The sequence below is a fragment of the Dendrobates tinctorius genome, unplaced genomic scaffold, assembly GCF_039654945.1.
Source record: "Dendrobates tinctorius isolate UK_male_01 unplaced genomic scaffold, ASM3965494v1 ptg000003l, whole genome shotgun sequence".
NCBI lineage: Eukaryota > Metazoa > Chordata > Amphibia > Anura > Dendrobatidae > Dendrobates > Dendrobates tinctorius.
In genome coordinates, this window is record NW_027361671.1 from 42,160,354 (window position 1) to 42,187,675 (window position 27,322).

At 40.5% G+C, this 27,322-nt stretch overlaps 1 protein-coding gene across 2 annotated transcripts in view; it reads right to left on the reverse strand.

Annotated features, from left to right (window-relative positions):
• FBXL17 (F-box and leucine rich repeat protein 17) overlaps nt 1–27,322 on the reverse strand; it is a 1,016,894-nt gene that overhangs the window by 417,869 nt on the left and 571,703 nt on the right. For both annotated transcript variants that reach the window (XM_073548112.1, XM_073548176.1), the window contains exon 7: nt 3,310–3,386. In XM_073548112.1, coding sequence (XP_073404213.1) covers nt 3,310–3,386 — 77 coding nt within the window. The remainder of the gene's footprint in view (nt 1–3,309; nt 3,387–27,322) is intronic.

Consider the following 27,322-nt stretch of genomic DNA (forward strand, 5'->3'; position numbering starts at 1 on the left):
TGTCTTGGAGTTTGGGGGATCCGTTCTTTTCCAATTAAACGCGATAGAGTTTTTGGTGACTAACAAGATGTGGATCACTAAAGGAATAGAAAAATTCTCAATATCGGCTGAGTTCAATGATAAGAGGGATAGTTGAGGGGGACAAAATAACGGGTTTGGGAAGTTGTGAATTGATTAGGGCTAATATGTCATTCCAGAGGGGTTTGATTAGGGGGCAATTCCAGAAAAATGTGTAGTAAGTTACCATATTGGCCGCATCCTCTCCAGCAAGTTGATGGATTTTCCGGGTTTATCTTAGAAAGCCTAGCTGGCGTATAGTACCATCTAGTTAACATTTTATGATGGGCCTCCTGGAGAGACATAGGGATAGTTGCGGCATAGGAAATGGAGCAAGCCTGTTCACATTCTGCTGGATCTGGAGCTATATGGAGTTCTTTCTCCCATCTAAGGCCAGGTTCACATAGCGTTAAAACAGCTTGTACAACATATAGCGTTGACGGGCTGCGTTAACGCTATAGCATAACGCGATATGCGTTATGCTATACCGCCAGCGCTGATGATTTATCAGCTCTAGCGGTGGCTAGCGCTGATGAATCATCAGCGCTAGCGGTGATGGAGCCTCAGACGCTGCAGCCCGCGTCCAAGGCTCCGTCAGTGCTTGAAGGCACATCGCAAACGCGTGCTGGTTTATGGCATACGTCACGATGCGCCACATAATGGGGTTGAATGGCAGCGTTAACGGACTACGTTACACCGTGTTATACCGTGGTGTAACACAGTCTGTCAACGCTATGCCTATAACGCAGTGTGACCCCGGCCTTAGCAGGTTATGGGTTCTTATGAATGCTTGGCTTTTGTTTAGCCACGTATATATATATATATATATATATATATATATAAGAGATACTCCAAAAAATGTTATGGTTTATGTTGATTAGGAGGTTAGCTGCAGGTTAAGCTTGGTTTGGTTGAAAAAAATTATTCAAAAAGGTCTTTAAGTGTAATGTACTGCCAAAAATAAGAAGATGAAACCTTGAATCTTTCCTTTGAGTGAAAGGGACATGGACGTTATTATTATAGAGATCTTTAACTTTTTTAATACCATGAGATGCCCAAATGGAATCAATATCCTGGTTAAATAGGGCGCAAATTAATTGGAGTGGGCGATTTTTAAGAAAATTAAATTTATTTGTGCCCCGTGTTTGCCTGGAAAGTAACTTCCAGGCGTCCAAAGTAGCACTGAATATGGGGTGGGAAAGAGACGATGCTTTTTACGTAGGATTACATTCAGGATTAGGCGATAAGGTGGAATATTGTTAAGGAATCTTTCTATTTCACACCAAGCTGGGGGGTCGGGAAGGGGCCACCAGAGTAGACTTTGCTTGATGAGAAAGGAATGATAATAAGCCGATAGGTTAGGTAAGCCTGCACCACCAAATTTCTTTATTATAAAGAATATTGGAGGCAATCCTCGCCTTTTTGTGCCCCCATATAAATTTATTAGTGCAGGTTTGTAAACTTGTTAAGTAAGGGATTGAAATCGGTAATGGTAATGAACGAAATACATACAAAATTTTTGGGAGAATGTAGGACTTAAAAGTAATAATCCTCCCCCACCATGAGAGGCCCTTTTCACTGAATGAAGACATTTCGTCGGAAATGGATTTATGAAAAGAAGCTAAATTGAGCGGGATCAGGGAGGAGACATAATTAGAGAATTTTAGGCCCAAATAGGTTATGTGGTCATACGACCAAGACAAGGGTATTATTTGTTTAATGTTGTTAATGAGGGACAGGTTTAGATTTATTGGTAGAATTTTCGATTTAGTTTCATTTATTTTGAAGTGAGATAGTTGGGAGACATTGGAAAGGAGGGTTTGGATTTTCAAAATTGACGCAGAGGGATTAGAAACTGTTAAGATTATATCATCTGCAAAAAGGATAATTTTATAATCCCTAGAGCCCGCTACAATGCTGTGGATTTCTGGATCATCCCTTATAAGATAAGCCAGAGGCTCTATGGCCAAGACGAAAAGTAGGGGTGAAAGTGGGCATCCCTGTCTTGTACCATTGGAGATAGGTGATTATTGATGTATATTTTTGCAGTGGGGTTGGAGTATAGGGCTGAGATGCTAGACAAAATTTTAGAATGAAAGCCGTATTTACAAAGGGTTGCAAATAAGTATTCCCAATTTAAGCGGTACATGACCATTTTTGGACCCCATAACGATTTTGGACGCAATTCATTATTTGCATTTGTGAATCATATTACACACAGTGTGTGCTGTCAGGATTCTCTGGTGCTGGAGTTGAGACTGGGCGGTTATCTGGCTTCAAATATGTAATATGCATGCGTCCGGACTAGATGTTTATGGCTTCGTTCAATTCACCTGTATTGAGCGCGGGCGGACAGGTCTTATTGGAATGTGCCTGGGAGTATGCATATCACATAATACCGGTCACATGACAGCCCACTCCCAGCACCGGTGAATCCTGACAGCAGATGCTGTACACAATGTGAGCATTCGACAGTCTGTAGTCAGAGTGATTGCAGAATTTTGCACTAAAGTTGGACAACCCCTTATAACTGCTTGAAGTCTTATAAATTTTAATAACTCCTGATGTACAAATTCAGAAAAATTGCCTACCTTTTTCTGAACAGGATCTTATTAAAGCAGTGTCATGGGGATCTCTGCAGAGGTCAGGTCGGGGCATACTGCAGTAATACAGATGTTAAACTATGGCGGCATTACGGCAGTGTGGCGCCTTACTGACAATTCTTGAAGTTGCTCTTGATTTTCATTTTGAAAGGTTAAGTTCTTTTCTTTACGAGACAGAATGCGAGGACAAAAGCAACAGCCGAGCGCTTCATGTTCAGCTGTAGGTAAGTAATGAATGCATCACACCTGAATGTATGAAGCACACGCCATAATTACTGGTGTCTCCACAAGAGACATTAACACTACAGAGCGAGAGAGACAATTATATTGCGTTATTAATGTACACAACAAATGTTGACTAGCTGCTCAATAAATTTCCAGTGTGGAGAAATGTAATTACTTGTTAGCACTATCAGTATGCGGGTATTGTGTACAGGTCAACAATTACTAAACAAGTTAATTTCCTAATTGCTTGAGCCTTGTCAGCTCGCACAATTTACGCAGGTATGGAAGGTGCAATATACTGTAAATTCTGCATTTATTGCCCGTCACCAATATTTCACACTAAGCTGAACATGTTCTTATAACAGCTCGTAAATAAAGGCAGCTAAGTGGATGCAGCTGCCAAAGAGAAGAGAGCATGAGATACCGTGATCTGTGATCTTGCACGTTACTAAGTAGAGCTCCTTCAGGCTTCGGCCTTCCTTCGCAATAACTTCTACACATCTGTGAAGAAAATAGAAGAAAAATCAGATGGATTGGGCTTTTACGTAAAGAGGTTGTCCACTACTTTAGCATTGACGACCTACCCTTAGGATGGGTCATCACTGTCTGATCGGTTGGGTTCCAACACACAGCATCCCCTCCAATCAGCTGCAATCTGTGAAGCCGGCCGGAAGGACTCGCTTTTGGAGCTGGCCGTCTTCTGATTGTGGTACTTTACATCCACCTCTTATTCAACTCAATAGAAGGAAGTGTAGTACGCTGCGGTGACCACTATCAGAACACAGACCGCTCCATAAGTGAGTACTTCCGGACATCGCCGACACCAGCTGATCAGACTGGGTGCCAGTTGTCGGACTCCGACGGATCAGACACTCATTACCCATCCTTAGAATAGGTCATCAATGCAAAAGTTGTGGACAACCTCTACATGATTTAGTAGACAGTTGTATCTCCTATAAAATAATTCCAGGTAATATATTTTTACAACTCTGCCTTTGTAGCTCCTCCATTATTCCTCCTGGAAATGTATTAATAAATTAGCAGCTGAATGTTATTTTCCCCTTGTCATGGGGTTTGTCACAATGTGTTCAGTTGGTGCTGACTGTATCAGTGTGTATTAACAAAAAGGGAAAGACTAGTTGTCAATTTATTCATACTTTAACAGGAAGAGTAACAGAGGGACGAAATAATAAATGCTGGGAAATGATTAACATTTATTCGCAGCTTCAGAAAGCAGAAAACAAGCATTTTGGAAGACAGGAGAATTATATGCCACATAGAAAAAAAATAACGGAGCAGATTCTTATTAGGATATTGTCATATAACACTGTGATTATCATTATTTTTCCAACTACTAAATCACCCCGATGCCTACCGGAGAAAGGGACTGGATAACGTGCTGCTATTTCCCTAAACCCTTCCACTTGAAGAGTTTTATAAGGCTCCTCTCATTTCCCGAGGTTACTGCTGTCCCCAATCTGATGTTCACAGAAGGCAGCAGCTCCTCCTGTGACTAACGCGTCCTCCCTTCTGATTTAAAGATCCTCAGGGAAGGTCCATCACTAAGGATGGGAACCCTTCAATCATGACTGTTGCACAGAGTGCAGAACCCCAAGGAGACTTGTTTTTTTTACGTAAATAAATGTATTTTAAATTAAAGCTCATTTTTGCAAGTTAGTTTCATTAACAATTTTCCATTGTTATGCTATAACAAACTTTGTTTCCTTGCACATTCAACTTTAATGTGGTCTGTGGTCATAAATCAGCAGAAAGGAACTAAAAACAAACCAACAAACGTTAAAAAAAGTTACATCTCTACTGTCAGAACAGCTCACTGACAGATTCTTAGTTAACTCATTCAGAAGCCAGCAATGGAAAGTGCAACACAGAGACTATAGCAGGCTAATGATGCAATGAAAGCCAAATGCAAAAAAAGATTTATAACTCAAAATACATTGATTTCATTAGGAAAATAAAAGTGGACAACCCCTTGAACAAGGAAAACAGTTTACCAGGAAACAATTAACAATCAAATATTTCACAATTCTTGCCAAGCCAGAAGATACAATAGGTAGCGGACATTTTGGTGCAAAGACCGACTCTCCTTGGGTTTTAGATCTTGCCACCCATTAAAAGTTAAGTAGGGATGAGAAGACCCATGGAAGTTCGGGTTCGACCAAACTGAAGTCTAAAGTTCGGTTCGGGTACCAGAACTGTACCTGAACAAGAACTCAAACCCCATTGAAAACAATAGAGACCCGAACTTTGGAGCTAGAAAACAATCAATTCCGGGAGAAGTCCATGTTCGGAGTTCAGCATCGGACACTGGGACACTTTACAGTTTGGGTTCGCTCCTCTCTAAAGGTAACAAATCTATTTTGACCCTTTAACAAGCTTTGAAACATGACTACAGATATTAATCAAGCGAGACTCCCATCTACAGACAACTCTTTTGGGGGAACTTGCTCCCTTATCAGTGGCTGGCTGAATGACTTGCCTGTGAAACCGTAAAATCACTTCCTTCCCCCTTATGGGGCGGGATCTTCAGTTTCTATATTGAATTAATCTTTAGGCAGTTGTCACACTTACAAAAAAATGTTTTAATGGTAAGGATTGATATAAAATAATAAAAGGGGCATAATTATCATCTCTAACCCCATTGGCTCTAGAAAAGGTCCCGCTGGTTGCCTTTGCTAGGCTAGAAGATAATGACATCCTGTTCTTTGATTATCTGACCTCTGAATGGTCGCAGAACACAGATGATTTGAATCTGACACGACCGAAAGTGCATCCAGTCACCTGACCGCTGCAGTCAATCAAAGGCCTCATTGGTCAGGTGAGCAAAGAATGAGAAATCATCACCTCCTTGCCTGACTGTGACCACCGAGCAGGAGAGTATACCATCATGTATTATTTTAGAACGTTCTCTGCCTTTTGAAAAAACATTTTTTAGAAGTCAGAGAACCCTGTTAGGTGTCTATGAAGGACACCTTGGTCGTGCAGAGATAGGCATGATCTGGAGGCTAGCTCTAACCCTGGCACAGCTCATCTGGTAGCATTTATCTATAGCACCACACCACTTGCTCTGTCTCCAGGTCTTTTCAAAAGAGTTACCGATTCATAACGATGAACAAGGGAATATAGGGGGACGTACATATGTCCTTTATTTTCCTCTTCTGGGAGAAGCTATTGATATGGAAATTTATTTTTTTAGCAATGCATTCGGTCTTCACAGGTGATTTGAACAAAAGGAAAATGGATTTTATCTAAACCATTTTGGGTTCATACAATCTTTTGATCGCCTGTTATTGCAATGTTGTGGCGACCATAGAAATGTAATTCTGTTGTTTACTTTATTTTTTAGTTTATTGTTTAGCGATTGGATTAACTTTTATTTTGATAGAGCAGACAATTCGGAAATACCAAATATGTATTTTTTTGTTTTATTTTTAATAAGGCAAAAGGGGGTGACTGGAACTTTTATTTTTTACAGTTTTTACTTGCTTCAATAGTAGGAGACTTGCAGCAGCAATCTTTTGATGTGCTACACATAGCAGTGCTTCAGCCCTGTTGTGTGTAGCAGAAATGGATCATCTGCCATGAACTTCAGCCATGGGACGGCGTTAATAGATTGGCAATGACAAGCACGGGGGTCTCCTGCAGATGCACGGTTGTCATGCCAACCCATCGGCGCCCCGCGATCATTTGATAGGATGGCCAATAAGTTGGATTAGTGATGCACTTCCATTGCGTGCGTGTCAAATGCAGCTGTCAGAGATTGACAGCAGCATTTAAAATGTTAACAACCGCGGGTGAATCACTGCATCGCCTGCAACAAACAGGGGGAGGTGACCTATGACATACCTATACGTCATAGGTCATAATGAGGTTAATTGCAGTAGGTGGCAAAATTTTCATCCAGACGATGGGACACACCCTTTAAAGAAACTATAGCTTGAGGCTGCTTTTCAAATTTGGCTGGCACTTTATAATTGCCTGCACATTTGTGGGGAGTCCGAGTCTTGAGACCCCAAATGATCACTGAATTGAACAGTGTGTTTCAGAATACAGGAGCGCCCAGATCTTCTCTGAGCCACACACAGAGCAGAGTACAGATTCAACAGAAAACAGACCATTTAGGAGTCCACTGAGTGAATGGTGGGGGTCTCAGGAACCGGCCCCCCTCAAGCCTATTAAACTTAAAAATAAAATTAAAAAAAGCACAGATTCAGCGTTTAGCTAGTATCCAGAGCTCATGGAGAGCCTGCACTTTAGGAGAGCAATATATATATTTTTAATATAATGAATAATATTCAAACTTTTGATTTTTTTTGCCATATTTTAATTCATTGACGAACTAACAGATGATATTTAATAAACTTTCTACTCTACATGATTAAAGAATTCTGGACATAAATCTGAACCTGCGATTTGTATATAACCTACACACAGTATACAGATTTGTTTTTGCAAACGTTACAGTAAATCACATAATAGAGAGCGATGCACCAACTATTCCGTTCACACTTAAGTCTCTGTTATAAAACATATGGAACAATAAATTGCTCAGTTATTACTTTGATACATAACCCTGTCCTGACTCTCCAGAGAGCTGAAGATTTCACCGCCCAGGGTTTAGATCTGCTCAACAGCCACAAATAGAAAATAAAAGCCACATGTTTCAAGTGCAATACAGATCATTCACAAAAAATGCAAACATGCACAGTATGTCTTCTTTAAAATCTTTAGGACAGCATTAAAAACTAGAAATGGACACAGTGACATGGAAAAGAGCTGCCCCTTACTGGTCTTCCATGAGAAATGTATCTGAAGATTAAATGTGTTATTATCCTGTATAAATGCATCATTGGGGGGTATTTGCACAAAGTCGTTGCACAGGCCTTTATACATTACCCCCTTGTACGTGTATACATGTCTTTGTGAATTTCATTTTTATCTAGTTACTTTTTAATGGTATGTTTAACCCCATCACGACCCATGAAAGATCGGTAAGTCATAGGTCGTGTCCTGGCACTCGCCTGTATCTTTCCTGACTAATGACAGTGGATTTGATAAGCGAACCACGCGCAGCTGTTAACATGTTAAATGCAGAAGCATTTAACACAAGCGCACCAAAAGCACAACACATACCCCCACCCATCGGTGCCCGTCACATTCCACAGGGAGCTGATGGGTTGCTAAGACCCTGGTTGCTTCTCATTGCTGATTTGCTAGGTGTAACACAAGTCTCGAAAAATGGCACCATTTTTTTTTCTTACAAACTTTGGACTTATTTTACCACTTTAATAAAAAAGAACCTATACATGTATGTTATCTGCGAACTTGTAATGACCTGGTGAACATGGTTAAAAAAAAAACAAAAAAAACAATTGTGGTAATGTTACTTTTTTTGCAATTTCACCTAACTTGGAATTTTTTTCCCGTTTTCCAGTATACTACAAGGTAAAATCAATGATGTTGTTAAAGAGTACAACTAATCATGCAAAAAAAACAAGCCCTCATGTCGCCATATTGATGGAAAAATAAAAAATTATGGCTCTGGGAAGAAGGGGCGCAAAAAACAAAAAAAAACGGTGTAAAACAAGTTTGTGAAGGGATTAATTATGTTTTCTATTTATTGGCTTTACCATTTACTGTCATTTTTTCCAATATTATATTTCTGGTATTTTTTTTTAAGCTCTAAAGAAAATGTCAGAGCCAAAACCAAATACACAGTATGCTGCATCCAGATTTAAAAAAATAAAAAATGGCATCATCACAAAAAAACACATCTTTTTCCCATTGCACAACGAAAGAAAGGTAAAAGATAATATATAAAGACAAAAAAAAATACACCATGAAAAATGCTAGATTTTCAGGTCTAAATTCAGCCTTAGATAAGTTGTCTATGATGTAAAAACATGGCAGCTTTCTTCCAAATACAGAACCAAATCTCTTCACTTCCGTATGAGAGCTGCATTACTAAACGAAACTGGCTTTGTGCTATGATTAAAAAGAGAATTACTACTGTGTATATATTCATTTTGCCAGGATAAAATATATAGCTTTCAGAAGGAGTTGTATAGAATGTGTATGTATGTATGTATGTATGTATGTATGTATATATATATATATATATATATATATATATATATATATTGTGGTGCAGTGACCACTGTGTCCGCTAGGGGGCGCTGTGTGGGTGTCCCAGGACAGCCGTATAAACATTTACATTGCCCTGATAGGTGTAGGATACTGAAAGATCATAATGATCAGCAGAGGTACTGCTGACTAGTACGTTCTGTTACAATGTGTTAGGGAAGCCTGTGTGTGGTTGTCTGCAATAGGACCTTGGGTGAGGTCATAGCCATGTGATCACCTGTTGGTGTGATTATGGACCATATAAGGTACCTGAGGTCTGGTCACATGGGGGTGAATGCAGGGACCCGATTGGTCCAGAGAGGAAGGTCCCGCTGACATAGGGCTTCCTGCCTGACAGCACATGTGGACGCTGTGTGTAATGGCGATGTGTGCCTGTTAGATCCCTGGAGGGAATAAACGCGCAGCATGGTGAAACAGCACGAGGCAACCCTGACGTGGGTAAGGTAACTTGGTGGCTAGAAAGCCTGCGCATTGAACAGTTCATAATTTGTGTGATGCAAGGATAACAGAGCTGAACTCTGTAATGGACGCAATGCTGACTGTATGCTGTTTTATGTTGCTGTGACGGTTTATGAAGCTGAAATAAACCGCATGATTACACTGCTTTATGAAAACCCGTGCTGGATGTGACTTATTCGCTGCCAAGCGAATGTCCCCCAACCTTGAATGACAGCGCTACCTCACAATATATATATATATATATATATATATATATATATATACACACACATACATATATATATATACACACACACACACTCTATACAACTCCTTCTAAAAGCCATTTATTTTATCCTGACAAATTGAATTGACAGAATTATTAAATTAGGCAAGCTGTCAAAAAGACTGCTGTCAACATTTCAGGAAAATCATCTGAAGAAGTTGTAGATTTGACTTGCAGGGACCTTTGAATGTCACTTGTGGGCAGTCAGATAGAAATGAAGGTGTGAAAAAAATACTGTTCAGCAAGAAGAGTTTAATCAATGCAAAGTTTGAAAAGCACATTATACTAGAAGGCAGTTCAGTACAACACGCTACACAAGAGGCCTATTTAGTTTCATGGGAATCAGAAATGATCTGAAAGGGTTAAAAAGCAGTTTATTCAGTAACGCTTGTCCTGTTCTGGACCCAACATAGTTCCTATACAAAGTATTTCAAGATTGCTGGTTGCAGGCAAAAGACACAGTCTACCTCAAAGTTCAACCACAGAACCCTTATGACATACAGCATGGTGGACATTACAGAGATGACCTCAGACTATTTGTCTTGATCAGTACAAGAATAAATAGCATCTACAACAAAATGAATGCAGTAATATTACACTTTATAACTGCATGGGTCAAAAAGCAGGTACTAAGTAGGTGATGACCACACTACTAAATCTTGGCTGGTGACAAAATCGAGCAGAAGTTCATCAGTCAGGCTTGAATCATACTTCAGATTTTCTCTCATCCGAGATTGATTATGCTGATCAGACTTTGATCAGAGTGTGATCCGATTTTCTAGGATGTGGAGACTGAAAGAAAAATCTCAATCTCCATCTTCTCCCTTTACTGTGTCTATGAAAATTGGACCGCGCTCGGATGTCATTAAAAGTGTGGCCCGATGTTGTCAACAAACCCATCGAATGTCCGAGTGTATTCCGATTATTGGAGGCAACTCGTGCACACTGCGATTTTTCCTCAATACCAACTCTGTCCAAGGAAAAAAATGGGACACATGTACATCCCCACAAAATAACATAGGTACGAGTGTTATCCGTCCAAACAACAGATATTACTCGTCCACTTATTACGGTCGAGTGCACAAGCCCTTACAGTTCATATCTGGAAGAAATGTGCCATTAAGGTGAATGTCACAACGGAAAAAAATTAAGAGCAATTGATGCATGATGGAGGTAGTATGATGGCAATGCTGGAACGAGACCCGAGATATGCTTGCTGAATAATCCAATATTAATGTACATCATTCTATAATTTATCTACCTTTCAAAAAACACATGCTAAGTATTATGAAAAATACTGTAATTTGTGAAAAGAAGCGTTTAACGTGACAGTGGGCAAATAATTTTATGCCGTTAACTATATTATATAACGTAGTATAACATTTTAACAATATAAGCTTTTTCTCCTTATGTGATAAAATATAATTTTATGGCAATTTAAATTAAGTTGTGTTTAAATAATAAAAACAAAGTTTTCACCCCTCCACTATACTGAGCGCGGATGTTCTGAAAGCAACTTTCTGCAAGAAATTTTTTTTAAAACCTAATTTAACTGTAACACTCATCCGGCTGCTGTCAAATTACCAAAACCTTTTCATAACACTCTGTAAAACAGCTTGATTGATTGATACATTTCCCTCCCGGTATTGTTTCCCTTTGCCATCAGATTGAAATGTTATAGATGTCAAAAATAAAAGCAAGGAAAGTGGAGGCTTTTGAAGGACGAGACCTCGGGATCTCAGCTCTGCTACCATCATGCTACTAGACATCACATTAACATACTTTTCAGAGACTCCCGCTCGTAGCAAAGGTCATGAACAGCATGCATTTAGAAGCGGTGCGCTGTCCTGGTGGAACATCAATGTACCCAAGTTGTGATTAACACTGAAAGTTCATCTTCAAAGAGTCTTCTCATGGCTTTGAGGAAAGGAAGTTGTGTTAGTTGCAGTTATTTTTGCAGAATTAAGACTTGGAATAAACAGATTAATATGGAATGGTTCAGCATACCCTAGATTCTGCCCAAAAAAATTTTAGAAACAATTTTGCATTTAGTCAAACAAGATTTGGTCGGGAACCATTGTTTTGTTATAACAGGCAATTTAATACAAGATCATGGTTTTGGCATCACAAGTATTTTGACTACTTTTACTTTCAGGGGTTAGCCATTTTAAATCAAACACTAAAGAGGATTTTCACCCAAAAAATAAAAATCCTATTACACCTTGTACATTGGTGAATTAAAGTTTAGAGCAAATGACAGATTTTCTTTTTTTCTTTCATTTTAGTTGTGACAACCAAGTTTAGAAAAAAAATATGCCTGCAGTGAGCAGCATTTTCAATTTACCACTTAGGAACTGATAGAACATGCCAACAAATGACAGTAAACCTTAAAAGAGAAAAAACTACAACTATACGCTAGACCTTGGACTGTGTGTCATACCGAGCTCAGACACATGAAGGTTCATAATTTAAGCTGCAATACTAGACAAAGCCTTATGGGGCGCTGCAGACATATAAACATATGTGGATATCCAAGAGGGACATCATCACTTCACTTATTTACCTAAAAGTAAAAAATGCAAAAAATAAAAGTTTGAACTTACTAGCTTTCATGTCTAAAATACATTAGTTAGCTTACATTTTACAACATGTCCACATGTACTGTGCCTCTACAATGCTGACAAATCCTTTTATATTTGTGCTCAACTTTGTAATGAGAAATAATTAACCACCGATAGATTGATAGCACAATACAAACAAAAAATGTGTGTATATATACAATTCACTGCAACTGCACACAACTTACAACTCGTTGTCTATAGTAGTTAATGGGAATCCATGTAACTGCCCGAACACCTTGTGATTATTTGATTTAACTTGAAGTGTGACTCAAAAAGAGTTACATCATGACTTTTGTCACGTGAAGCCTGCATTTGAGATCTTAAACTTGCCAGCATGATGAGCAAACACATGGCAAACACATGAAGAGATGCTGCTGTTGGGTCGAGAAGGTGTTTAACCGACCCAAGTGCTGGATTCACAGCAACAATAATGGGAATAGAAAGGAAGAGAGTCTACTCCTTTTTCTCAATGCTTGCAGTTTATGGGAGACAGCATAGCAGAAAATATTTACCTTTCCTAAATCTGAGGTCAGAGAAAACTGACAATACGGTACATTCAGACAAGCGTGCAAATCGGTCTGAAATTGAACGGCAATGCCGACTGGCCTTCTTACCCGAGCAATCCAGCTTCATACATTTCTATAAAGCGGTCACTCTCACGTAGGGAGACCCGTGGCTAGTCTGCTCATTGTGGTCCAAGCTCGGACAGCTTTGCATGGAAGTTTGAATGTCCCTCAGAGGTGGAGCCTGCAGAGGAAAACTGCTGATAAAAGCAGGACTTCTGCCATAAAATGGTTAGTATTGGTGTTATTACCCATGTGTCCACATAAAATAGCACAATGGCTTAGTGATTAGCACTGAATCCTTGCAACACTGGGGTCCTGGATTCAACTCCCATTAAAGACAACATCTGTAAGGAGTTCGCATGTTCTCCACGTGTTTGTGTGTGTTTCCTCAGGGTACTCCAGGTACCTCCTACACTTGCATTCATAGCATTGTGCCTACTGTGTACTGTTTATGCTACCAGTAGCCTAAGGCTACTTTTGGACTTGCTATATTTATTTCTTAGACATCAAGTTAATTTCCAAAGACTTAGTTCTTGGAAGTGAATGAGTCACATAGTTACAGGTTATTAAAACCACAAAAAAAGCATAGTGATTATGACATGAACATCACTTTCTTCATATTGTATGCTTGAACATGCTTATGAAAAAAAAAAAAACACTAGAGTGCCATACTAAAAAGTTCTATGACTTCCACAAGGTGGAAAGGTTAATAGAATAAAGAAATGTCGTCTTCTAAACTATAAAAAGAATTCAAGAGAGACTTAAATTATGGAAAATAATTGTATGTAGAACAGGCAAAGTTTTTTTCTTTCTTCGTCTTCATGTTTTTTTGTTGTCTATCACTCAGATGTTTGGTACATGGCATTAGTGCCAATTGAAAGGAACTAATGAGGAAAAATGACTATGGAGCCTGCAAAAGTAGTGGTCCTAGGAGACCTTGTTACTGTTTGTGATGCACTTCAGGGCAAAGTGAAGCTAATTGGAGTTGCCATACGCTGGTTATCAGACTTCACTTTAAAGGCCCGCATTTCATTCACCTCCAGAGGTGTGAAAGAGAATGGCACCATCAGAGACATTAATGTAGTGCTTGATGAAATTGGAAATTAACATTTGAATGTGTCTTGCAAGTCTCGATTATTTTTGCACTCTATTAATACAAAATGTTTCTGAAAAAAAAAAGGTATGGTCGAGTCATGAAAGTGACAGGCTGAACATGCAAAATACAATTAGCATGTGGCATTAAACATAATTTCAGCATGGCATTAGGTGAACCAATAATTAGAATCATTATTAACAGCGATTCATTGGTGGCCCTTTATTTGTACTTTGATAAGTTATGAGGCTTTTAGACGCAAAACGATGAAAATAATTGTACTTATTGTTTTACTATATTTCAGGAATGTAGAATACCTTTCTCATATAAATTGCAACAATATCTCAGCAGCACTAAAGCAATGAGTAATCATATAAAGATAAACTCAAAAAAATAGTTTAAAGAATTACATGGTTATAATGAGTTTTAGTCCCAAGAAAAACATCAGTCACCATTATTCAATTAAAATCATTACTATTGAAGCGCCAGCGCCCTGCACACTCCCCCAAGCAAGAACGCCGACTCGCTCACCGCCGCAGTCCTCATCCTGCAGTTCCTCCTCCTCCTGCCCGGGGTCTGTGCACGGCACGCAGTTCCTAGGGTATTGTGCTTTGGGTGTGCGCTCCCTCCTTCTTAAAGAGACAGTGCGCCCCATCTTAAAGTGTCCCCAACCATGTCCACTTTGTTAGTTACATGCTTGCTTACATAAGGGTCCCATGTTCTAGTTTATCTTCCACTACCTGCAGTACCAACCTGTATGCCATCCGTACCTGCCTGCACCTGCCGATCTGTATACCAGTCGTACCTGCCTGCACATGCCTGGAGCTGCCAGTGCCTGCCTGTATTTCAGCCGTACCTGTCTGCACCTGCCAGTGCCAGTCTGTATATCAGCCGTCCCTGCCAGTACCAGTTGAACTTTCATTCTGGGCTTCCTGCCACTTGGGGGTCAGCTGTCATGCCTATAGGCTCTTCCCGGAACACAGCACAGTGGTTTCACCACTCCAGTTACAACTCTTAATATATAGTCACATAAAGGGGTTGTACTATATTAGAAAAGCATGTCTGCTTTAGTCCACAACAGTGTGTTTGGTATTGTAGCTCACCTCCACTAAAGTTGATGGGGCCGAGTACCTTTACCTGGACATCTCTAAGGTTGGTTAGTTTAATGGTATCTCCATCATGTAGTGTCACTAGAGGCAGAAAGTCTTACTTTAGGGTATGTGCACACAGTCATTTAAACAAAGGTGAATCTGACAAGTTTTTCAAGTAGAAGACACGTCAGAAACTCTGGAGTTTATTTTCCTGAACCATCCTTTGTGTTGTTTTTCCAATCTTTTCTTCAGCCTTTTTCTGACTGCCTTAGCCATCAGTGGTTTTATGGACTATTTTCCTTTAGTTTTTGTGAAGTCTTCACTGTCTTTTCATTTTTCAATTGAGTGGAAAAAAAAACAATAACTAGCAGTTTAAGCAAAAACTACAACACAACGCTGAAAAAAAAGTTATCTTAAGGGTGTCTTTTCAACTTTCCATTTTAACATAAAGAGGGTCTTCCAAGGGTAAAATGCCAGAATGAACATGTCACGTCCTTTACCACTTAGACTTTTTAGATACTTGAAGTTGTTAAAAGAAACTCAAAAATAATTTTTTATTTAGAATTGCTTATATTCTTTAGAATTTTTTTTATAGATTTTTCAGGCGGTTTCTGAGGCAGGAATCTAAAAATGACATTGTGTGCACTTAGCCTAAGAGTGTTTGGTTTAAAGCTTGGAGTTTTAGAGCGGGATTAGAACAAACGTGTACACTGGTCCCTCAGATTAAAATACTGTTTTCACAAATGATTGTTTAACATTAATGTAATATAATTTGAGACTATTACTGCATGAAACACTAGTAACACTGTTCTACAGCCAAATTGGCTCAGAGACAAAAACAGTTAAGGCCCCGACACACTAAACGATGTCCCAGCGATCCCACCAACGATCTGACATGATGGGATCGCTGGCACATCGTTAGACAGCTCCAGCGATCAGGACCAGCGACGCTAAACGCTGGTTTCTAATGTAAACATCGGGTATCCAGGAGCCGCGGCTCCTGGATACCCGATGTTTACATTAGCAACCAGCGGCGCTGATCGCTGTCACACACAGCGATGCGCGCTGGGCAGCGGGAGACCAGCGATCGAAAAACGGCCCAGGTCGCCAGAGCACGATCAGCGTTAACCGGCCTTAAAACTTAACTAATATTGTGTTGCTGAAAACAAACATGAAGCTTGATTTGCTGATTGTCAGTAATTTTCAAGATCCAGGAGATTGTAATTAGTTATGACACCTTTAATGCAGGCTTATAGAAAATAGGTATTAGACCTACCGGTAATGATGTTTCCAGGAGTCCATCCTGACAGCACCATGGAGGACGTCCTCCTTCTCCTTACAGGGACAGGAAAGCACATGAGAGGTTAAAAGGCCCCGTCCCACCCCCTTTCCCTCAGTGACTTAACAAGGACCACAGCGTGGATAATGCTATAACTCTTTTAATGGTATCATCATATTACATCATATGACATAACTTAACATAACCTATCCGGGAGGGAACTACCCGTGCTGTCAGGATGGACTCCTGGAAACATCATTACCGGTAGGTCTAATACCTATTTTCCAGGACGTCCCCCTGACAGCACCATGGAGAGTACCAAAGCACCTCCTCAGGGTGGGATCACCGCCTGGAGAACTTTTCTCCCAAATGCGGTATGTTGGCCTGATAGCACGTCAAGTTTGTAGTGCTTGCAAAATGTATTCAGGCTGGCCCAGGTTGCCGCTCAACAAATCTGCTCGACTGAGGCGCCTGCGCGCTCGGCCCAGGAGGCTGAAACTGCCCTAGTAGAGTGGGCCCTTAAGGTATCTGGTGGGTTGGCGCCTTCCGACTGGTAGGCGTCTGAAATTACTGATGTGATCCATCTTGCGATGGACGCCTTAGAGGCTTTTCTCCCCCTATTTTTACCCCCGAAGAGTATGAACAGGTTTGAGTCAATATGCCAGTCATTGGTGGCCTCTAGATAGCTTACAACTGCCCGTCTTACGTCTAGGGAGTGGAGACTCTGTTCTTTCTCATTGCGGGGATTGCTGCAGAAGGATGGTAGCACTATCTCCTGATTTATATTCTTGTAAGAGGCTACCTTGGGGATAAAAGCCGGATCTAATCTTAAGGTTATATGATCGTCTCTTATCTGGAGATATGGATCCTTGGTGGACAGGGCCTGGCTCTCCCCTATTCTTTTGGCCGTGGTGATGGCTACGAGGAAAGCAGTCTTTCGAGAGAGTCAAAATGGACATTCTATCACTAGGCATGTAGGGGTCCCTACATAAAGATCTGAGTACCAGGCCGAGGTCCCAGGGCGGGGTGAGCTGCCTAATTGTGGGGCGAAGACGCTGCGTGGCCTTTATGAATCTTACCACCCAAGGATGGGAGGCTAAAGGGTAGTCGAAGAAGGCGCTCAAAGACGAAATCTGGACCTTTAACGTGCTGGGTTTAAGCCCCTTATTATATCCCGACTGCAGAAAGTCTAGGACACTAGGGAGGTCAGGGGTACCTGCCGAGAGGTCGGACCTGCCACCTTCCAGGCAAAATCTCTTCCATATTTTCCTGTAGATTGCGGATGTTACCGGTTTCCTGCTGGCTAGTAGAGTGGATATGACCTGCTCAGATAAGCCCTTTGCTCTCAGGATGTCCCTTTCAGAATCCATGCCGAGAGGCGTAGCCTTGCTGGGTCTGGATGGCGAATCGGCCCCTGGTGGATAACATCTCCCTTCAGGGGTAGCTCGACTGGGTTTCCTACTGCCATGGCTCCTAGCAGCAGAAACCAGCTTCTCTTTGGCCAGTATGGCACTATTAATATCACCGACGCACGGTCATCGCAGATCTTCCTGATTACCGCCAGTATCAGCGCCAGTGGTGGGAATGCATACAAGAGGGGTTCCATCCAGGCCTGGCTCAAGGCATCTACTCCGTCCGGGTGGTCTGCTGGGTTCAAGGAGTAGAATCTGGCGACCTTTGAGTTCTTCCGGTTTGCAAACAGGTCTATACTGGGGGTCCCCCAACGCCGACAAAGCTGATGGAAGATTTCTTTGTTTAGTTCCCACTCTGTCGGGCTGACCCGCTGTCTGCTTAGATACGAGAGGAGCAGACTATGTCCCTCCTTGCAGGGACAGGAAAGACACTGAGGGAAAGGGGGTGGGACGGGGCCTTTTAACCTCTCGTGTGCTTTCCTGTCCCTGTAAGGAGGAGGAGGACGTCCTCCATGGTGCTGTCAGGGGGACGTCCTGGAAATATTGTATCTTTATTATTTCATCATCATTATTGCCTTGTTAGTAGCTCGTCTATTACATCATCTATTTAGTCTATTGAGCCTTCAGCATTCTACCATCCTAGGATGACCAATCAAAAACGCCAACTCAGCTCTAATTACATAATCCTAAGTGCAGTTGCGTCATTTACTTTTATAAATGCTCTCTGTTAAAGGTAGACAGTTTTAGGATTTCTTAGATTAGTGTCTTAGCATATTGACATGTTTCTATAGTTTTTTTTTTTTTTTTTTTTTTAAGATATGCCTCATTTTTGCATTAACAAAGTGGATAGTGTTTACTACATATGGGGAGAAGTCACTTTTGCATCACAAAGGTGAAACTTGACTACCATGACAAGGAAAGCCTACTACCTGTATTTTGGCTGGAGAATAGGAAATGAGGACAAGAGTTTGGCTCCATACATATGCTATAATGGATGTGCATGACATATTACTCAGTGATTGCATGGTAATCTATGCCTTTTCAAGTCCCAATGATCTGGAGAAAATCAACAGGTCCCACTAACAATTGCCATTTCTGTATGCTACCCCACATTAGTTTCAAGAAAGAAGAAGTGGACTTTACAGTATCTAAACATTCCATCTGCAATACAACGAGTACCACATACAGAAGAACTGCTGCTGCCAAAAGCACCAGAAACATTTTCAGTCGAGTCAAGTGAAGAATGGCACATGGTGTCATGAAAAATCTTCTTGTCATGACCCAGACTTTCTGTCAGCAACCTCAACTAAATCACACCTTATAACACAAAGTGAACTGAACAATCTTGTTAGCTATTTGGATCTGCCCAAGAGTTAGGCTGATCTCTTGGGTTTCAGGTCATAGCTTTGGAATCTCCTAGAATGCGATGATCAGATTTGTTTGTTCGGCAACCGTGATACAGATCTTGTCCAATAATTCCTCATGGAGGGCGATCTTGTGGTATGCGGCAACATCAACAGTTTAACGAAAGCTCTAAAGACAAATCATAATCGAAAGGAATGGAGGCTCTTCCTCGATTCGTCCAAAACAAGCCTAGAAGCCGTCTTGCTGCAGAATGGCAATGCGTTACCTTCAATTCCAGTTGGTTATGCACTCCACATGATAGAAACCATGGTGGTGGTTGCACTCTTAACTGGTCTCCAAGGTGGATACATAAAGTACTGCTGCTTTCTGTGTATTGGGACAGTTGTGAAAGAGAATGTCACTATAGTAAAGAAGACTTGCCTCTCCAACATTCACTTTAACCAGAGAGTAAAAATATCCTGCTTTTTTACCCACGTAAGATTTTGTTACAACCATTGCATATCAAGTTGGACCTAATGAAGAACTTTGTAAAGGCAATGGATAAAAATGCAAATGTATTTAAGTATCTCATTGATAAATCTCCAAGGTTGAATGAAGCAAAAATAAAGGAAGGAGTTTTTATTGTACCTCAGATTCAAAATGAATGGAATTCACTTCATATTTCACAAAAAAATTTAGATTGGACAGAATCGATTTACTACCGTGTTTCCCCGAAAGTAGGACCCCCCGAAAGTAAGACAGGGTGGGGGTTACGGGGGGGTCCTTCAATGTAAGGCCTCCCCCGAATGTAAGGCAGGGTTGGGGGTCGCTGTTAAATGTAAGGCCCTTACCTTTGGGCCGCCGCTGTCCCCCATTGGGTCCCCAGGCTCCAGAGGTGTCCTCAGGTGCAGCTGGGCGGGTCCAGCGCTCATGGGGTTAACTCGCCGTGTTAACCCCGCAATCCGCCCAGCTCAACAGCTCATTGGCCGCCCCTGTTCCCCACGTCACCGCTGGCCCCCGGCTCGAGCACTGATTGGTCCAGCAGCTCGGGCTGTAATTGGCCGCCCCAGCCCCACGTCACCGCTGTTTCCCTGCTGATTGGCACAGCGTTCCCTGCAGCACAGGCCTTCCGCACCCATAGCCGCACCGCAGAGGAAAACGTCCAGCATTTAAAAACCAAGTAGGGAAACATGTACTGTATAGGGTATGGGGCTGTGTGCAGTGGGATACGGCACTGTTATGGGGTGTGGGGCTGTGTGCAGTGGGATACGGCACTGTTATGGGGTGTGGGGCTGTGTGCAGTGGGATACGGCACTGTTATGGGGTGTGGGGCTGTGTGCAGTGGGATACGGCACTGTTATGGGGTGTGGGGCTGTGTGCAGTGGGATACGGCACTGTTATGGGGTATAACAGCATGTTAATAAATGTTAATTTATTGGTTAAAAAGAAATTGTCATTTTTTTTCGGCTAATGTAAGACCTCCCCCGAAAATAAGACAGGGTGGGACTTTTTGGGGTAAAATTAATGTAAGACAGGGTCTTACTTTCGGGGAAACACGGTAGATTCTTTTTAGGGGCAAAAGGGTGTTCTAAATTTAAAAACAAAACATAATCCCCCTGCCCCTCAACTGTATGGAGGTCTCAGCAACCCATCCGGTCCTCCATTGGCTAAAGTTTTCCCTCTAGCTCTGGTCTGCTCTTCAGTGCCTCTGGTGTGGACTTCATGTGAAGTCAAGAGGTTGTGAGAGGGCTACTCGATGTTGAAAAATGAGGAAGGCTGGAAACAAAAGAAAAAATTACAGCCTAGGGGAAGAAGTGAGCAAGGGAAGGATTGGATAGGGAGCTGTGGAGCTAGGACAGGTTGAAGGCAAGAAAACAATGTTTTCTTATGCTCTGTGGTCTGGAGAAACCTCAGAGTATAATAAATGGCTATTACCAGCAATATGATTCAAATTTTGTAGCTGAATTAGAGAGAACTTGATAGATCAAATTTCGACCGAATTCATCATCAAAACTTAACAGTAAATCAGAGTACTAACAGCAGAATTGGATTTTAAGGACAGCAGAGGAGGCAATTTGAAAATGGTTTACACCTCCTAACTGTCTACGCCATTCAGTTTTCTCTGGCACCACATGATTCTTTCTTCATCCAGGTTTAAGTTTAATAAAATTTTAGCTAAAAAGCTTCACTTCTGTATATTTGAGATCTGTGTGCAGCAGCTACTACTACTAAGAGAAAACTAAAGCTGAAGGCCTCGCCTTAAATTATTTGTTTAATGGCTTCTATCAACCAATAACACATTTTTATAGTTTTTGACATTTAATAAGTTTATGAGGCCAAAAGTAAATTTTATAAGTAGCAATTGGAGCCTTTAGGGGCAAATGGGGACATACTGAACTGATAAGATGCCTGAAGTTTAATAGACACTTTGAGGAAGGTTCATTATATTACAACTGAAATTACACAACAATGGAACAACATGAATACCTAGAGGTGAAGAACATTATTCTCATCCTCTGCATGAATCCTATCACAAGTGACATAAATCAACATTAGACATTCTAAGGCATGGTTTGCTTTGTCTTCAAGACAATTTCAGATAAACATGACTATTTACTCAGCAAGCAGAAAATAATCATCTCTTCACGGTGTCCATCACAGATAATTTACATCAAATTCACCAAGTAAATAATGTATATTTGCCCCTTACTCAACATAAAAAATGTCTTTACTTTCTTTACTTTACACACTGCAAATTGATTTAATTATTTAATCTTATTATTCTGAAATAGCTGGGACATACAGGAGCATCTGCTAAACCTTTAGTTGTAATGTTCTAGAACATTCTATATTGTGTACTTTGATAATATATAATCATTACTTATATATCAGATATTAAATTGACAAGTAACATTTCAGGTTTGTGGCCCACTTTAGCGCAAAATTGTCCCAAGCTGCCAATTATAGAGAAACCAGGTGACTATTTTGTGTGTATGAGGGCTTCACAACTCTCACTCGAAATAGAGGTCAGGGGTAGTGATATGTTATCCATCTGCTAAATAAATGACTCCCATGTAAGGGAAGTTTAGAAGTAGTACCATGCTTCAAAATGCCTCTAGAGTGCTTTAGTATTCCTCCATCTACAGGACATAGATCAATCTCAACTAGCTAGGAACCATATACATTTCTGTACTTTCCTGGCACATCCAGGTAGAATAACCAAAATGTCTTCAACTTTAATCCTGTGAACTAGACTTCCTACTGTCTGTCTAAAAACATTCAATTTTGAGAAGACCTGGAAGATTCTGGAAAGGCTGTCAGTCTTATGACTGGATTCCCCCCCCCCCAAAAAAAAAAAAAAATAATTGAGATTTGAAAAAGGTTGTTGAAGGATGCAGCCCAAGAATGAGTGAATAAGAAACCACTGTCCATGAGGAATGGGCTAAGATTCATCATGAACACTGCCAGAAGCTGGTTTCTGGTGTACTTCACTATTGCAGCAGGTCATAACAGTTGTAAAGCACTCTAGTAAATACTAAAGACCCTTGTCATGAAGGGTTTGAAAAATTCGGAGACTTCATTTGGCAATAAAAGTGGCATTTGATCTTAAATTTGAAGAAACAACTTGTTGTATTAGGCTACTTTCACACATCAGTTTTTTGCCGTCAGGCAGGAACCGGCTATTTTTAGAAAAAACAGATACGGCATAAATTTTGGAGAACTGTAGAAACGGATCCGTTTTTCTGCCGGATCCATCTAGCAGGTTATATCTGTTTCCTGGGGGCTGGCCAATTGGATCTGAGCATGCGCAGACTTAAAAAAACGGATCCGGTGGCTGGATCCGTCTTTTTCTGGATCCGGCGCATTCCGGCGCCCATAGACTTTCATTGTGGCAAAAAGCCGGAAGCGTCGGATCCGGCGCTTCCGGCTTTTACGCCGGAGACAAAAAAATGTTACAGTAGCCGTTTTTTCCAGACGCCGGAATGAGACAAGTAGCTGGATCTGGCAAAAAACGGATGAAACGCATGGCCATCCGGCGCGATCCGGCGCTAATGCAAGTCAATGGGGAAAAACTGGATCCGGCATTGCATTTGGCAGGATCTGGTTTTACAAAAAAAGGCCGGATCGCGCCTGACGGCAAAAAACTGATGTGTGAAAGAGGCCTTAGTGGTGTTGAGATATTGTTTTATTGCAAACAGCAAAAATTTTGTTTATTTTGCTAATAAACACGGGGGTTATTATTATTATTTATATAGCACCATTGACTCCATGGTGCTGTACATGAGAAGGGGTTACATACAAATTACATATATCACTTACAGTAAAACTAACAATGACAGAGGGAAGAGGACAGTAGGTTGGGGGGTAGCAGCAGCTCCGGTGTTGGTGAGGCGGTAGTTCCGGTAGTGAGGCTGTGTAAGGGCTATTTGACCAAGAAGGAGTGATGGGGTGCTACGCCAGATGACCTGGCCTCCACAGTCACCAGACCGGAACCCAATCGAGATGGTTTGGGGTGAGCTGGACCGCAGAGTGAAGGCAAAAGGGCCAACAAGTGCTAAGCATCTCTGGGAACTCCTTCAAGACTGTTGGAAGACCATTTCCGGTGACAACCTCTTGAAGCTCATCAAGAGAATGCCAAGAGTGTGCAAAGCAGTAATCAAAGCAAAAGGTGGCTACTTTGAAGAACCTAGAATATAAGACATATTTTCAGTTGTTTCACACTTTTTTGTTAAATATAATTCCTCATGTGTTAATTCATAGTTTTGATGCCTTCAGAGTGAATCTACAATTTTCATAGACATGAAAATAAAGAAAACTCTTTGAATGAGAAGGGATATCAAAACTTTTGGTCTGTACTGTACGTGGTCAGAATTGTTGGTACCCCTCAAAATACTTGTCGAGAGGTGCAGATGTCTCATTGACAGTTACAGGAATCGTGTGATTGCCTCAAAAGGTTGTGCAACAAAATATTAAGTTAAGGGTACCATCATTTCTGTCCAGGCCTAGTTAATGAGTTTTATTTTTTTTTTTTTTTAATTCTGTGGTAGCATGGTTGAAAAGCAATGTCTGATTTTCATTTGTTCATTTTCATAGATTTTTGATTTATTATCACTTTTGTCAGATTCAAGTAATTTCTGTCACCATTGTGGGTCTTTCAGTCATTTAACGAGGGGTACCAACAATTTTGACCACGTGGTTATATATATTACATAACTGCCAAATATTGCTTTTTCCTAACTAAAATTCAATACATAATTAAGTGATTAATTGCTGCCAGCAAATAAAAGCATATAAGTCATTGTCAACACGCACCCATTAATGTGACATGTCTACCTTGAGTTCTGCCAGTAATTTGAGACATTGGAAAAAATAAAAGACAATAGCCATTAACCCTTTCAAAAGATGCACCATACATGTACTGCACATGTCATGTCTCTCACATTGATGAGGGCTCCGGCGCTGAGCCCACATCTTTCCAGGCACGTCAGCTGTTTTGAACAGCTGACTTATGCCCCTAACAGCCACGGGTGGAATCACGATCCATCCGCGGCTGTTAACCATGCATTTTGTAATGCTTGTGTTGGTAACAAAAGCAAACCCCTTTTTTCCTCTGTCGTGTTACCCAAATAATAAATGGTGTAGTCATCTGAGACAAAGTCCCCAAATACAATAAAGCGCAATTTACAGATTCCCAGAACGTCCACACTCGTTCTTTCCATTTTCCTCTTGATAAGGGACAGCCACCTAATGATCATCCCTCTCACGTTCTACTTTGCAATGGTATATCATTCATCGCAGGTCACGAATCCCTTTTCATTACAGACTACAACAACAATTGGGCCTCCATGTTGGTTTCCCTTTCTTGAATCATTCTTGTCCTAATTTCTTCTCCAGTCACTTGAGTGATAAGTGGTGTGGCTCTTAAAATAGTGTAACTTGGTGGGAGGTGTTAATACAAATGCCCTTCAAAAGGCACTTGAGAACTAAACTGGCTCATAAAAATAGATTTCTGAAAGTCCCTTGAAAACTGAAAAAAAATTTCTGCTAGACTTGTATCAGTCTAATAAATAATAAAAATAACAAAAATAAATGCGCATTAAAATAATGATGCCAACATATAGTAAACATATGGAAAATGTCAAGAATTAACCATTTCATATGGTTTGACAATCTGTTTAAAGGCAGACAAACTAAAAGTTTGAAAAGTGCAATTACTTTTACATTTTTCGAAAAAAATCACATTTTTGTTTCGTTAAATCTAAACATATCAACCGATATTTACTATAAACAAAAGTACAATGTATCAAAAAAAAAAATCTCAGAGCCAAGGGAATATGTAAAGGCATTCTAATGCTATGTAAAGTGACACATGAAGCTTATAAATTTACCAGCGTAAATTAAGGTACATATAACTTAATTTATTTACATCTACTGTATAGTTTGATTTCATTGCCTGTGTGGATTGGATAGGTTGCTACCGACATCTGGGGAGAATTTCATGTCAAATGCACCATAGAAATACATTTACTAAGAAAATTGGTGACATGTTCAATACTTATTTCACTTGTACAAAGTACCATATTTTTTGGACTATAAGATGCACTGGACTATAAGACGCACCCAGGTTTTAGATCATTCAATGGGCAAAGGCAGCCATTGGATCTTGGCAGCACAAGTCATGTTTACAAAGGACGATGGTACTGCCGAGAACAACGATCTTGTGAGCAAACCAGAAGATTACTTAATCCGACGAATAAGCACCTTATGAATGGCGGGCTTTTTTGCCTGCAAGAGGATTGTGAACGAGCTTGTTCATGATATTTGTGCAGTGCTAATGGACTTTTAGTCTGTTCTTAATGATGGTATACATACTGTTATAGACTGATTCATCATCCTCCCATGAATTCCTCATCAGGGAGAGTTTTTGTTGAGTGGTGAGGATGTCATCGTCAAGCATCTGACAAAATGGTAACACTTGTTGGTGTAATAAAACGTAGTAGTAATTATATTCTTAATTATGTTTCCTTTAGAGTGGCAGAAAAGGTGTCACATTTTGTTGGACAAATGCTAAATATAGATACGTGTCATGAATATTCAGAAAAAATCTAAATAAAAGGGAAGTGAGCATTTTGTTGCCAGTAAATCCTTTATGGAACAACTGTATCACATGATGCTATTGTGTAAAGGGTTTGTGGTCACATACACAGGGCTTTGAAAAAGTATTCATACCCGTGTACTTTTCCACATTTTTTTTTTACTTTACACCCACAAACTTAAGTGTATTTTATTGGGCTTTTTTGTATGATAAACAAATTAAACAAATACAAAGAAGTGTGTATGTAAAGAAAATGATGCATGATTTTCTAAATATTTTAAAAATAAAAATTTAAAAATTGCATTTGTATTCAGCCTCCTAAGTTAATACCTTGCAATTATTATAGAAATTATTGCTGCAAGTCTTTTGGAGTATTTATGTTAGATTTGCACATCTAGAGGCTAAAAAATTGCCCATTCTTTGCAAACTAGCTCTAGCTCAATGAGATTGGCTGGAGACATCTGTGAAAAGCAATTTTCAAGTCTTGCCACAGATTCTCAATGGGACTAAGGTCTGGACTTTGAACCATTCAAGCACATGAATATGCTTAAATCTAAACCTTTCTATTGTAACTCTTGCAGTATGTTTAAGGTTGTTGTCCTGCTGGAAGGCGACCCTACGTTCTATACTCAAGTCTTTTGCAGCCTTTAAAAGGTTTTGCTGCAGAGATGCCCTATATTCAACTCTATCCATTTTCCCATCAACTCTGACCAATTTCCCTGTCCCTGCTGTAGAAAACATCCCCACAGCATGATGCTTCTACCACCATGTTTGACAGTGGGGATGGTGTTTTCAGAGTGATGTGAATTGTAAGTTTTCTAACTCACATAGTGTTATGCATTTTGCTGAAAAAGTACTACTTTGGACCCATCTGACCATAGCACCTTGTTCCTCCACATACTAGCTATGTCCCCTACATGGCTTTTTGCAGGGTTTCTTACGGCTTGCTTAAAAAAAAATGGCATTATTCTAGTCACTCTTCAATAAAGGACAATTTGTGGAGCATACGACTAATGGTCATCCTGTGGACAGATTCTCCTATTGAAGGT